Raw genomic sequence first — 15,328 nt, 5'->3', positions numbered from 1 at the left:
TAAAGGGCAAATAATCTTTCATTCATGATCAAATAAATAAATCATGTGTGCCCCTGGGCCACAAAACCAGTCATAAGGGTACATTTTTTAATAAATAAGCTTTCAATTGATGTGTGGTTTGTTAGGATAAGACAATATTTGGCCAAGATACAACTATCTGACAATCTGGAATCTGAGGGTGCAAAAATATCATTGAGAAAATCGCCTTAAAAGTTGTCCAAAAGAAGTCCTTAGCAATGCATATTACTAATCAAAAAGTAAGTTTTGGTATATTTACAGTTGGAAATTTACAAAATATCTTCTTTACTTAATATCCTAATAATTTTTGGCATAAAAGAAAAATCAATCATTTTTACCCATACAATGTATTGTTTGCTATTGCTACAAATATATCCGTGCTACTTATGACTGGTTTGTCGTCCAGGTTCACATTATTTCTGTCTCAAAGCAAGAAATCATTTCCATGGACTGTTTTGTGGTCCACTTCTGTCACCAAAAGATGGCAGCAGTGCCAAATGTCTAATTAATGCTTATTAGTTTGAGATAGAGAAATCCACATTTGGATGGATGAATGAATGAATAGGTTTCATTAGCTATGTAATTGTTTTTTTATTAAGGTATACTATTTTGCTACCCTCAACATCTGTTATCGTTAAATGTCACATCCAAACAGTTGTGTTGTGTTCAACCATGAAGTGAGCAATCCACAGAGAGCATTGAGCTGTGTACAGTATCTTCACTGCACAGCTGCTGTGTGCGGTCGGTGCACCTGATCCCGCGCGTCTCACGGCGCATTCCTTGGCCAATAGCGGCGCGTCTCTGCGCAGGCCCCGCCCACACGCGCTCATTGAACTTTCATTATTTGCATCAAGCGCCCCCACATCCACTTTTACTTTCACGCTCTTCTGCAGACGGTTCAAGAGAACACTTTGTGTTGGTCAAGATGCGCAACACGCTCTTCGGTTTGTGCATTGGGATTATACTGTTGTTAAACAGCGGGTTTGTGGTTATGAGAAGGCAGGACTCGTCTTCAGCTCTCGGCAGTATTTTCCGTACGAGGTGCGCCGCCAGGTGCCTGAGCCTTCACAGCACGCGCATCGCTCTCTCTCCAAGACATTTCCAGGTAAGGAAGAAAAAAGTTGAAAAAAGTGAAAGTTATTGAGTGCTGTACTCATATGTTCCTAGTAAGACAATCAGTTTATTCTGCTTCATTTATTCAGTATGCTTTATTATTACTGCACAACAGATATAGATTGTTTAGCTTTAAGCGACCGATAATACGGTTTTAATTGACAATACTAGCTAATTGAAATGAATACTAATTGATTGCACTGATCTGTTACTGATATTAGTGATTTTATTGTTTTACTTCTGCTTTTGACACAATAACTAAACCAACTGTATTGTAATAGCCTACTAAATTGTATTGTAACTGTATTGTAATACTAAATGTATTAAAACATAATATGTATTATTATTATTATTATTGTTATACAAGGTGTATTTTGGATATTAAATGCAAAAACGGTCTAAACTCATGGTCTCAAAATGGTCAGGAGGAAGAGCTAACCCAGCAGGCACCGGACGTCAATATGACGTCAGATTGACGTTGGACCCCAACGTCGGAGAGACGTTGTATTTTGGTTGAAAGTGAAAATCGGGTTGACGTCAGAACCCAACGTCAGATTGACGTCAGAACCCAACGTCAGATTGACGTCAGAACCCAACGTCAGATTGACGTCAGAAACCAACGTTGGACAGACGTTGTATTTTGGTTGAAAATGAAAATCGGGTTGACGTCAGAACCCAACGTCATGTTGACGTCAATCTCCGACGTTGGACAGACGTTGCATTTTGGTTGAAAAAGAAAATCGGGTTGACGTCAGAACCCAACGTCATATTGACGTCAGAACCCAACGTCAGATTGACGTCAATCTCCAACGTTGGACAGACGTTGTATTTTGGTTGAAAATGAAAATCGGGTTGACGTCAGAACCCAACGTCAGATTGACGTCAATCTCCGACGTTGGACAGACATTGCATTTTGGTTGAAAATGAAAATCGGGTTGACGTCAGAACCCAACGTCAGAATGATGTCAGAACCCAACGTCAGATTGACGTCAATCTCCGACGTTGTATTTTGGTTGAAAATGAAAATCGGGTTGACGTCAGAATCCAACGTCAGACTGATGTCAAAACCCAACGTCAAATTGACGTCAATCTCCGACGTTGGACAGACGTTGTATTTTGGTTGAAAATGAAAATCGGGTTGACGTCAGAACCCAACGTCAGATTGACGTCAGAACCCAACGTTGGACAGACGTTGTATTTTGGTTGAAAATGAAAATCAGGTTGACGTCAGAACCCAACGTCAGATTGATGTCAGAACCCAACGTCAGATTGACGTCAATCTCCGACGTTGGACAGACGTTGTATTTTGGTTGAAAATGAAAATCGGGTTGACGTCAGAACCCAACGTCAGATTGACGTCAGAACCCAACGTTGGACAGACGTTGTATTTTGGTTGAAAATGAAAATCGGGTTGACGTCGGAACCCAACGTCAGATTGACGTCAGAACCCAACGTTGGACAGACGTTGTATTTTGGTTGAAAATGAAAATCGGGTTGACGTCAGAACCCAACGTCAGATTGACGTCAGAACCCAACGTTGGACAGACGTTGTATTTTGGTTGAAAATGAAAATCGGGTTGACGTCGGAACCCAACGTCAGATTGACGTCAGAACCCAACGTTGGACAGACGTTGTATTTTGGTTGAAAATGAAAATCGGGTTGACGTCAGAACCCAACGTCAGAACCCAACGTCAGATTGACGTCAGAACCCAACGTTGGACAGACGTTGTATTTTGGTTGAAAATGAAAATCGGGTTGACGTCGGAACCCAACGTCAGAACCTAACGTCAGATTGACGTCAGAACCCAACGTTGGACAGACGTTGTATTTTGGTTGAAAATGAAAATCGGGTTGACGTCGGAACCCAACGTCAGAACCTAACGTCAGATTGACGTCAGAACCCAACGTTGGACAGACGTTGTATTTTGGTTGAAAATGAAAATCGGGTTGACGTCAGAACCCAACGTCAGAACCCAACGTCAGATTGATGTCAGAACCCAACGTTGGACAGACGTTGTATTTTGGTTGAAAATGAAAATCGGGTTGACGTCAAAACCCAACGTCAGGTTGACGTCAATCTCCGACGTTGGACAGACGTTGTATTTTGGTTGAAAATGAAAATCGGGTTGACGTCAAAACCCAACGTCAGGTTGACGTCAATCTCCGACGTTGGACAGACGTTGTATTTTGGTTGAAAATGAAAATCGGGTTGACGTCAGAACCCAACGTCAGATTGACGTCAGAACCCAACGTTGGACAGACGTTGTATTTTGGTTGAAAATGAAAATCAGGTTGACGTCAGAACCCAACGTCAGATTGATGTCAGAACCCAACGTCAGATTGATGTCAGAACCCAACGTCAGATTGACGTCAGAATGAAAAATGCAACATCTATCCAACATTAGAGGTTGACGTCAATCTTACATTAAGTTCTGATGTCAACCTGATTTTTGTCAGCCTCCAACAGTGGACAAACATTGCATTACATCCCTATCGAAACTGGCCATTACCACATTTGTTATCAACCTGTGAATACAAAAGGAAGAGGAGTTAAATGACCAAATAATTAATTATACATAACACATTATGAACCGCTTGTTGTAGTTTGTGTTAGGTTTGTCATATCTAATGTAGATGTCACATTGGTTCTACTGTGGTGCTAGATGGAAGATCATGGGCCCACCCAAATTGCTATGCTTTTATCTTCTGAAGACAAAACTGATATTGCACAATTTCGAAACCTAAAACCTTCCTGGTGTTAATGCTAAAAGGCAGTGAGGAAAAATCTCTAAACATTTACTTGGGTCTGTTGTATGTACACAAAAGTGAGAGAACAAACAACTGACTGAGCAAATTATGACTCTTATATGGTACCAAAAGCAATGTTTTTGGATATTTCACACTATGAGTTCAGTAAAATCAGCAGTCTGTCATTATTTTGTAAGTTGGCAATATTAGCACATATTTGCAAACAAGGCTTGACATTAACATAGAATCATCCCATATTTAAGGCATATGAATGGTATTCCACATTACATCAATATGAGCGTGGTTTGTCCCATTTTTTATTTACTTCAGTTTTATGTTTGGCAACCGTTACTGCCAGTCATTTGACCGTTTCTTTATTTTTTTTTAACAATGTAAAACTGTTTTTAATGGATTTTTTACTGACCAATTAAATAAAGTGATATCACTAAACCGTGTACAGAGGAACACTGTCCTTTCACAGATTTTCCTAGATTATTATGATCAAACGCATTCAATAAAGTGCTAAAAGTAAAATACTAGTCTACAGAGAAACACTTCTTATTTTACAGGTTATTAAAAAACTAAAAATTATAGTGTTAAAGGATGCTGACAATTGTAAATTAAAAGTTTTATTTTGAAAGACAAAATACAAAGTCTCTACATATACTGTACAAAACTGAAAATGCAATCATTCAGTTTTTGAAGTAAAACAGTGCAAATTTGAAAGGAAATACATTTCAAATGCATTTCAACATTTAAAATACTGTACCAATTAACAGAACAGTTTGATGAGAAGTTAATGAGTTGAATTAAATATTCTCAGCACAAGAAATACAAAATATCTACAAGTTTCAAACGACTATTAATTCTAAAGGCGGGATTACACTACATGACTTTTCAAATCTGAACAGATTTTTAAAACACTAGGCATCATACATACATTCAGGTCCTTAAATATTGGGACATCGACACAATTCTAACATTTTTGGCTCTATACTCCACCACAATGGATTTCAAATGAAACTGCAGACTGTCAGCTTTAATTTGAGGGTATTTACATCCAAATCAGGTGAACGGTGTAGGAATTACAACAGTTTGCATATGTGCCTCCCACTTGTTAAGGGACCAAAAGTAATGGGACAATTGGCTTCTCAGCTGTTCCATGGCCAGGTGTGTGTTACTCCCTCACTATCCCAATTACAATGAGCAGATAAAATGTCCAGAGTTAATTTCAAGTGTGCTATTTGCATTTGGAATCTGTTGCTGTCAATTGTCAAGATGAGATCCAAAGAGCTGTCACTATCAGTGAAGCAAGCCATCATTAGGCTGAAAAAACAAAACAAACCCATCAGAGAGATAGCAAAAACATTAGGCGTGGCCAAAACAACTGTTTGGAACATTCTTAAAAAGAAGGAACGCACCGGTGAGCTCAGCAGCACCAAAAGACCACGGAAAACAACTGTGGTGGATGACCGAAGAATTCTTTCCCTGGTGAAGAAAACACCCTTCACAACAATTGGCCAGATCAAGAACGCTCTCCAGGAGGTAGGTGTATGTGTGTCAAAGTCAACAATCAAGAGAAGACTTCACCAGAGTGAATACAGAGGGTTCACCACAAGATGTAAACCATTGGTGAGCCTCAAAAACAGAAAGGCCAGATTAGAGTTTGCCAAACGACATCTAAAAAAGCCTTCACAGTTCTGGAACAACATCCTATGGACAGATGAGACCAAGATCAACTTGTAACAGAGTGATGGGAAGAGAATGGAGAAGGAAAGGAACTGCTCATGATCCTAAGCATACCACCTCATCAGTGAAGCATGGTGGTGGTAGTGTCATGGCGTGGGCATGTATGGCTGCCAGTGGAACTGGTTCTCTTGTATTTATTGATGATGTGACTGCTGACAAAAGCAGCAGGATGAATTCTGAAGTGTTTCGGGCAATATTATCTGCTCATATTCAGCCAAATGCTTCAGAACTCACTGGACGGCGCTTCACAGTGCAGATGGACAATGACCCAAAGCATACTGCAAAAGCAACCAAAGAGTTTTTGAAGGGAAAGAAGTGGACTGTTATGCAATGGCCAAGTCAATCACCTGACCTGAATCCGATTGAGCATGCATTTCACTTGCTGAAGACAAAACTGAAGGGAAAATGCCCCAAGAACAAGCAGGAACTGAAGACTGTTGCAGTAGAGGCCTGGCAGAGCATCACCAGGGATGAAACCCAGCGTCTGGTGATGTCTATGCATTCCAGACTTCAGGCTGTAATTGACTGCAAAGGATTTGCAACCAAGCATTAAAAAGTGAAAGTTTGATTTGATTATTATTCTGTCCCATTACTTTTGGTCCCTTAACAAGTGGGAGGCACATATGCAAACTGTTGTAATTCCTACACCGTTCACCTGATTTGGATGTAAATACCCTCAAATTAAAGCTGACAGTCTGCAGTTAAAGCACATCTTGTTCGTTTCATTTGAAATCCATTGTGGTGGTGTATAGAGCCAAAAATGTTAGAATTGTGTCGATGTCCCAATATTTATGGACCTGGCTGTATACGGACTTTGAAAATCGTGACAAAGGAAAACTGGGCATCATACACTACATGACCGAGGATCATACACTACCAGACTTTAAAATTGTTCCGAGCACAACAAACTCACTCAGAAACATGAGCCTTGGAGACGCGTGACAAATGGAAACAATATGCGTTCTAAAATCGGCTGAAAATATCAAACATTTTTGATATCCTCCAACTGGATAGAATCGGAGTCTGAAGCTAAAAAACCGGAGTCTGTGACTATCATACACTATGCGATTTTCTGTTGAATCGGTCAACTATCAAATCTGCAGACTGGCTCTGACTTTCGGCAACTAGTGTCAACTTCTCCAGACTGTAAATTGGCGGAAAATCAGGACAAAAAACATGTAGTGTATTCCAGGCCTAATTATATATGATGCCCAGCTTTCCTTTGTCATTATTTACAAAATCGGTAAGTGTATGATGCCTGGTGATTTAAAAAGCTGTTCAGATTTTTGAAAGTCGTGTAGTGTATTCCAGGCTTAAAGGGATACTCCACCACAAAATGAAAATTGTCATTAATCACTTACCCCCATGTCGTTCCAAGCCTGTAAAAGCTTCATTCATCTTCGGAACACAATTTAAGATATTTTGGATGAAACCCGGGAGGCTTCTGTCTGTCCCATTGACTGCCAAGTAAATTACACTGTCAAGGTCCAGAAAAGTATGAAACACATTGTCAGAATATGTTATGTAATGTTATGAAGCGATGAGAATACTTTTATAGAAATACAACAAAAATAATGACTTTATTCAACAATTAGGCACCGTAACGTCTCCTCTGCATCAGCACAGCGCCATTTTGGAGATTATGCCCTGGACGCAAAACACATACACTCTTCTGTATCAGCCTTGACACAGGGATGCGCTGTTTGCGTTCAAATCAAAGCATAAATCAACGCAGAAGACGCATCCCTGTGTCGAGGCTGATACAGAAGAGTGTACACATTTTGTGTCCAGGGCATAATCTCCAAAATGGCGCTACGTTGACACAAACAGTATTCTTGTCGCTTCATAACATAATGATTGAACCACTGATGGCAGACGGAGTATTCTGGCGATGTGTTTCATACTTTTCTGGACCTTGACTGTGTAATGTACTTGGCAGTCAATGGGACATTGACAAGCCTCCCGGTTTTCATCCAAAATATCTTAAATTGTGTTCAGAAGACGAACAAAGCTTTTATGGGTTTGGAACGACATGGTGGTAATTGATTAATGACAAAATTTTCATTTTGGGGTGGAGTATCTCTTTAAAACTGTTTCATTATTCAGATGTAAATTTGTGTAAGCACATTTCCTGAAGAGGAATTCTTGAGAAGCAATTGAAAAAATTAGGGTTAGTATCATAATTTTTTTCTTTTAAAAAGATTGTGCAGGGAACTGTACTTTAGCTTGTATTATCCCAATCAGGTTTATAGTGTTTTTATCAATATTCGATTGACCCTTTTGGGCTCCAATATAGCTCTGATAATATATGTGGAAAAAAATTACATTGCATTTTAATCCTGAATACTAGCTACACAAGTGTAATAAAAGTAAAATCAAAACATACAAATAAAGGTCCATGATTCTGCACCAGAAGTGACAGACACAGTAAATAAAGAGCAGTCCTCCAAATCTGAAGTAATCAGCTGGATCCTTGCTGCATCTGGGGGTTAAATAAATTAAAAAAAAGACGACAGATTTATTGAAAAGTCCTTAAAAAGGAGGATTCCATTTATGTACCTTTTCTTTAAACAACATTTGACATTATGAGATATTCTGACTAATTTAATTATTTAGCTGTGACCTAATGGTTAGAGAGGCAGACTCGTAGCCTGAAGGTCATGGGTTCGAGTCTCAGTCCTGGCAGGAAACCCACTAGTGTAAACAGGGCTTGAGTTACCCTTGAGCAAGTTACAAGTTAACCCTACTTGTAATTATAAATACATTTACATTTAGCAGACGCTTTTATCCAAAGCGGCTTACATTGCATTCAAGTTACAGTTTTTACATTTTTATCAGCTCTTGCTTTCCCTGGGAATCGAACCCATGATCTTGGCGTTGCTAGCGCCATGCTCTACTATTTGAGCTACAGGAAATACAAATAAAGAAATGAGTATTCACAACAAATAACAACTTTTCCCAGATGTAAAAAAATGGCAATTAGTACACTAAAAAAATAAATATAATATTTTTATCAATTGCTAAAATGCTAATACCTGTATATTTATAACTAATAAAATTATTAATCTGTTTACACTGCTTTTCTATCACACGTGGGTGATGTCTAACAAATGTACTTGAGGAGATCATTAAATTACTCAAGTATCTTCATACTTCATCCACCTTATTCCTAAACGCAGAAGTAAGCCTATGGGCGAGACTTCAAGTTCATTAGCCTTAAATAACAATAACAACATGCAGTAAATAGTAAAACTGTTTGTATTACAAACCAGTGTGTTCATAATTAAGATAATACACTAAAATAATATGGTATGACAAACCAATTTGCAATATCAAGCACCTAAACGAGCAGTTCTGTACAGCTAAAAAAGTAAAAATATCTGGAAGCAAGACCCATAAAATCTATAAATGGGCCATTTTTATGTGAAGAATAAGGTGGATATGATGAAAATGATGTCATCATTTACTCACTTATGTCTTTTCCAACCTGCATAACTGACTTTTTTTTCTGTGGAACACAAAAGAAGATTAAAAAAGACATGAAGGTTAGAAAATGATGAGGGAGTTTTGATTTTGAGTGAGCTAAACTCAAGAATTAAGTTTGAATCAGAGTGGTGCCTTGGTGCAGAGTTTGCCTGCTTTGCCCATGTTCACATTTCAGCACATATAACGGCACATGATCATTAAAGCATTATGAATACTCACTTTTACAGAAGATCATATGGCAGAAGATTTTCAATCCAAAAACCTCTGGACCATGAGAGGGAAAACACACACACACACACACACACACACAAATATTTAACAGGTTTAATAAAACAATAGTAATTGTTGACTTACTGACAGAGACAGACAGGCTTACAAAAAGTTTGGCTAACGTTACTCACCAGCTTTATACAAACACTTAGCAGTAAGTTGGATCCGAAAGCATGGTTTGTACAGTATTCTTCAGGTGGTTTCATGATCTCTCTGTTGAACACATGTCAGTTGTTCATGTTCCAGAGTGAGACATTTTATTTTACAATAAAATAACAATATCGTTATTTTTACTATTTAATTCTGTTATTAAAAATAAGATCAGCAAAAGGCGGCCTTCAGTACTTAACTCATATTAAGGTCCAGCTCCCGCTATTTATTCTGTCATTCATGTGTACGTATCTATTACATAAACCTCCAGAGCTTGTAGTACTAACGCTACGCGGATATATTTACATTTCGCGATATAAAAACAACAACGAGTCACTTTTAATCATGCCCAAGACATCGTCACACAGCCTTATCTGGACAGTATTAAAACATAATAACAAAACACAGTAACAGATTATGTCATCGCGATTATCATATCACTTTAACAGTAGCTGCTAACAAAAAAACAATTATAAGAGGTACTTACCTTCTGTGTTTCCATTATGTGTCCATAGCCATTGTGTCTGTGTTCTCAATCGACACCGCATAACTCAAAATCGGTCAAAATAATAACTCATCTGTCAGATATGAGACAATCATGTGAAAGCCATTCCTAGAGCACTGAACGGAGCAGGACTGCAGATAAACAGAGCTGCTGTAACGTCTGAGGTGAACTTTCAAATCTGAGCGGGAGGAGGCGTGCCCTGCTGTCATTGGTCAGATTCCTGGATGACATTCAGATTAACCAATCACGAACAAAGCAACATAGAGAGACGTCAAACAACGTTGTAACTGTAGAAAAAAAATGTTTTAAACAAAAGATAGCAAATATGTATTGATTTTTATTTTTTAGGCTGTTACATGTAAGTAATTGGTAAAATTGTGTTTTCACTTATGCTCAAAACCAGGGTCAGGTACATCTGTGCCATTCACTATTCACCTATAATTGCCATATGAATTTATAGTTAAAATAGGGTTAGGTTTAGGAGTACAGAGAAGGTGTTTACATGTCTGGCTATACTTGTAAATTACAGTTACATTCACATGACCAATGATGACCCTTTTGAACTTTAACAAATCCCTTGCCTCAACTGTATAACCACTCTTATGCCTAAATGCAGCTGTGCCTACAACTGTGGCATTTTCTATATCTGACCCTTTGCTGTAAGTGTTACACCACCTGTTGGTTTAGGTTTATTCCTTTGTCCACAGTAACACTTACTAAAAACACTGTCATAATTGCAACATTTGTCTACACTGACTGCAGTGGAATGCTGTTACAGCATTCGTGGTATGGGAAAATGTAAACTGTAAATGTTGATGTGCGACTAATTCAACAATAATTGAGGCCTTTGATAATGAATGTACTCTTATTCATTTCATCACTGTATTGCTTGCAACAGCAAATGACTCCGTGGTTATGCAGTCACCTCACAGCAAGGTGTTTCCATAACGCAGACATGCACATTTGACAAATTGAGGATTCTAAATTTTCCATATTTGAAAGTATGTTTTCTACACATTGCATGGAATGTATGCATTCCAGTCCTCTCAGACCCTTTTCTCTATGCTCTTGTTTTTTTCTCATTTCAAATTTCTCAGTAGGTATAGGGTTTCTCTCACACAAATAACAAATGCATACTCTGATCAGATAGCATACCAATATTTTTCGATGTCTGTATGACGTGTTTGTGAAGTCAATGTTTTTTTGTTTGTTTTTGTTTGAGCTTTTAAAGATTATGCATACTTTTCTCTGTTCACAATTTCCATTGCAAAGCTATTTGGATCAGCTGGTGTGTGAGCAGAGGCATGAAAGTTTCAACCTGGAGAGTAGTGCAGCTTTAAAAAACAGACTATGCATATTTTGATGTAATGAAATAAGTCAGCTATATTTGTGTTCAGAATTGCAGAGTTTAAATGTAAAAACACCTAAATATAAAACTGATATGATGTGCTTTAAAATTACAAAGAAAAATGCTAAACAGCTATGGACATATACCTTTAATGAGCTACATATTACAGATTATTTGTATGAATTTACATTAATTTATATGCAATTTAAGACAACAGAAAAAAATAGAGTATAAATAATACAACCATTTTCCTGTCTTAAAAAATTTGTGATTAATAACATTATAGCTACTTAAAATAACATTTGTTAATTTATAGAAGTTGTTCTAAAGAATTTTGCTAATAATTTTAAATAACAGAAAAATACTGTAAAAACAGCATTAAATGTACAGTTCTCTTGTGAAATTTTTATTTTATTTTTTTACCTCATGACTATATCAGTATTTGACGTTAATATGACATCGGCTTAAGACGTTGGCTCGACGTTGGATTTTGGTTTGTTAATGCGACAACCTAAACCTAACAAAAGATCAACGTCTAATGATGTAAGAATTTGACGTTGTGTGTACATTACCATTATAACATCTACGTGACGTTGGGTTTTGGTCGCCATACCTAACAACTGAATGTCAGTAACTGACATGAATATGACGTTGGCTTGAGACGTTGACTCGACTTTGGATTTTAGTTAGTTAATACCGCAACCTAAAAATAACAAAAGACCAACGTCTAATGATGTTAGAGTTTGACACTGAGTGGGCATTACCAATATGACGTCTAGGAGACGTTGGGTTTTGGTTGCCATACCTGACGACTGTATATGAGTATTTGACGTCAATATGAACGTGGCTTAAGATGTTGGCTTGACGTTGGATTTTGGTTATTTTATGCCACAACCTAATACTAACTATAGATCAACGTCAAACGATGTTATAATTTGACGTTGTGTGGACGTTACCATTATGACGTCTATTCGACGTTGGGTTTTGGTTGCCATACCTCACGACTGTATATCAGTATTTGACGTCAATATGATGTTGGCTTAAGACATTGGCTCGACGTTGGAATTTGGTTAGTTAATGCCACAACCTAAAAACAACGTCAAATGATGTTAGAATCTGACGTTGTGTGGACGTTACCATTATGACATCTAGACGACGTTGGGATTTGGTTGCCATACCCGACGACTGTATATCAGTATTTGACGTCAATATGACGTTGGCTTTAGACGTTGGCTCGACGTTGGATTTTGGTTGCCATACCTGACGACTGTATATCAGTATTTGACGTCAATATGACGTTGGCTTAAGACGTTGGCTCGACGTTGGATTTTGGTTAGTTAATGCCACAACCTAAACACAACGTCAAATGATGTTAGAATCTGACGTTGTGTGGACGTTACCATTATGACGTCTAGGCCACGTTGGGTTTTGGTTGCCATACCCGACGACTGTATATCAGTATTTGACGTCAATATGACGTTGGCTTAAGACGTTGGCTCGACGTTGGATTTTGGTTAGTTAATGCCACAACCTAAAAACAACGTCAAATGATGTTAGAATCTGACGTTGTGTGGACGTTACCATTATGACGTCTAGGCGACGTTGGGTTTTGGTTGCCATACCCGACGACTGTATATCAGTATTTGACGTCAAAATGACGTTGGCTTAAGACGTTGGCTCGACGTTGGATTTTGGTTAGTTAATGCCACAACCTAAAAACAACGTCAAATGATGTTAGAATCTGACGTTGTCTGGACGTTACCATTATGACGTCTAGGCGACGTTGGGTTTTGGTTGCCATACCCGACGACTGTATAACAGTATTTGACGTCAATATGACGTTGGCTTAAGACGTTGGCTCGACGTTGGATTTTGGTTAGTTAATGCCACAACCTAAAAACAACGTCAAATGATGTTAGAATCTGACGTTGTCTGGACGTTACCATTATGACGTCTAGGTGACGTTGGGTTTTGGTTGCCATACCCGACGACTGTATAACAGTATTTGACGTCAATATGACGTTGGCTTAAGACGTTGGCTCGACGTTGGATTTTGGTTAGTTAATGCCACAACCTAAAAACAACGTCAAATGATGTTAGAATCTGACGTTGTCTGGACGTTACCATTATGACGTCTAGGCGACGTTGGGTTTTGGTTGCCATACCCGACGACTGTATAACAGTATTTGACGTCAATATGACGTTGGCTTAAGACGTTGGCTCGACGTTGGATTTTGGTTAGTTAATGCCACAACCTAAAAACAACGTCAAATGATGTTTGAATCTGATGTTGTGTGGACGTTACCATTATGACGTCTAGGCGACGTTGGGTTTTGGTTGCCATACCCGACGACTGTATATCAGTATTTGACGTCAATATGACGTTGGCTTTAGACGTTGGCTCGACGTTGGATTTTGGTTAGTTAATGCCACAACCTAAAAACAACGTCAAATGATGTTAGAATCTGACGTTGTGTGGACGTTACCATTATAACGTCTAGGCGACGTTGGGTTTTGGTTGCCATACCTGACCACTGTATATCAGTATTTGACGTCAATATGACGTTGGCTTTAGACGTTGGCTTGACGTTGGATTTTGGTTAGTTAATGCCACAACCTAAAAACAACGTCAAATGATGTTAGAATCTGACGTTGTGTGGACGTTACCATTATGACGTCTAGGCCACGTTGGGTTTTGGTTGCCATACCCGACGACTGTATATCAGTATTTGACGTCAATATGACGTTGGCTTAAGACGTTGGCTCGACGTTGGATTTTGGTTAGTTAATGCCACAACCTAAAAACAACGTCAAATGATGTTAGAATCTGACGTTGTGTGGACGTTACCATTATGACGTCTAGGCGACGTTGGGTTTTGGTTGCCATACCCGACGACTGTATATCAGTATTTGACGTCAAAATGACGTTGGCTTAAGACGTTGGCTCGACGTTGGATTTTGGTTAGTTAATGCCACAACCTAAAAACAACGTCAAATGATGTTTGAATCTGATGTTGTGTGGACGTTACCATTATGACGTCTAGGCGACGTTGGGTTTTGGTTGCCATACCCGACGACTGTATATCAGTATTTGACGTCAAAGTGACGTTGGCTTAAGACGTTGGCTCGACGTTGGATTTTGGTTAGTTAATGCCACAACCTAAAAACAACGTCAAATGATGTTAGAATCTGACGTTGTGTGGACGTTACCATTATGACGTCTAGGCGACGTTGGGTTTTGGTTGCCATACCCGACGACTGTATATCAGTATTTGACGTCAATATGACGTTGGCTTAAGACGTTGGCTCGACGTTGGATTTTGGTTAGTTAATGCCACAACCTAAAAACAACGTCAAATGATGTTTGAATCTGATGTTGTGTGGACGTTACCATTATGACGTCTAGGCGACGTTGGGTTTTGGTTGCCATACCCGACGACTGTATATCAGTATTTGACGTCAATATGACGTTGGCTTTAGACGTTGGCTCGACGTTGGATTTTGGTTAGTTAATGCCACAACCTAAAAACAACGTCAAATGATGTTAGAATCTGACGTTGTGTGGACGTTACCATTATGACGTCTAGGCGACGTTGGGTTTTGGTTGCCATACCCGACGACTGTATATCAGTATTGGACGTCAATATGACGTTGGCTTAAGACGTTGGCTCGACGTTGGATTTTGGTTAGTTAATGCCACAACCTAAAAACAACGTCAAATGATGTTAGAATCTGACGTTGTGTGGATGTTACCATTATGACGTCTAGGCGACGTTGGGTTTTGGTTGCCATACCCGACGACTGTATATCAGTATTTGACGTCAATATGACGTTGGCTTAAGACGTTGGCTCGACGTTGGATTTTGGTTAGTTAATGCCACAACCTAAAAACAACGTCAAATGATGTTAGAATCTGACGTTGTGTGGACGTTACCATTAT

At 38.7% G+C, this 15,328-nt stretch overlaps 1 protein-coding gene across 2 annotated transcripts in view; it reads left to right on the top strand.

Moving 5' to 3' along the window:
• Positions 1-848: 848 nt before the first annotated feature.
• LOC306872426 (anosmin-1-like) overlaps positions 849-15,328 on the top strand; it is a 37,298-nt gene continuing 22,818 nt past the window's right edge. Inside the window, exon 1 of one of the 2 annotated variants that reach the window (XM_079420969.1) lies at positions 849-1,123. In XM_079420969.1, coding sequence (XP_079277095.1) covers positions 944-1,123 — 180 coding nt within the window. In that variant the 5' untranslated portion in view covers positions 849-943. The remainder of the gene's footprint in view (positions 1,124-15,328) is intronic. The other variant, XM_079420970.1, reaches the window with a different exon arrangement.

The sequence above is a fragment of the Barbus barbus genome, assembly GCF_936440315.1.
Source record: "Barbus barbus genome assembly, chromosome: 7".
NCBI classification, from domain to species: Eukaryota; Metazoa; Chordata; class Actinopteri; order Cypriniformes; family Cyprinidae; genus Barbus; species Barbus barbus.
The sequence above is the reverse complement of the archived record's forward strand: the minus strand, read 5'-3'. Positions and strand labels throughout refer to the sequence as shown.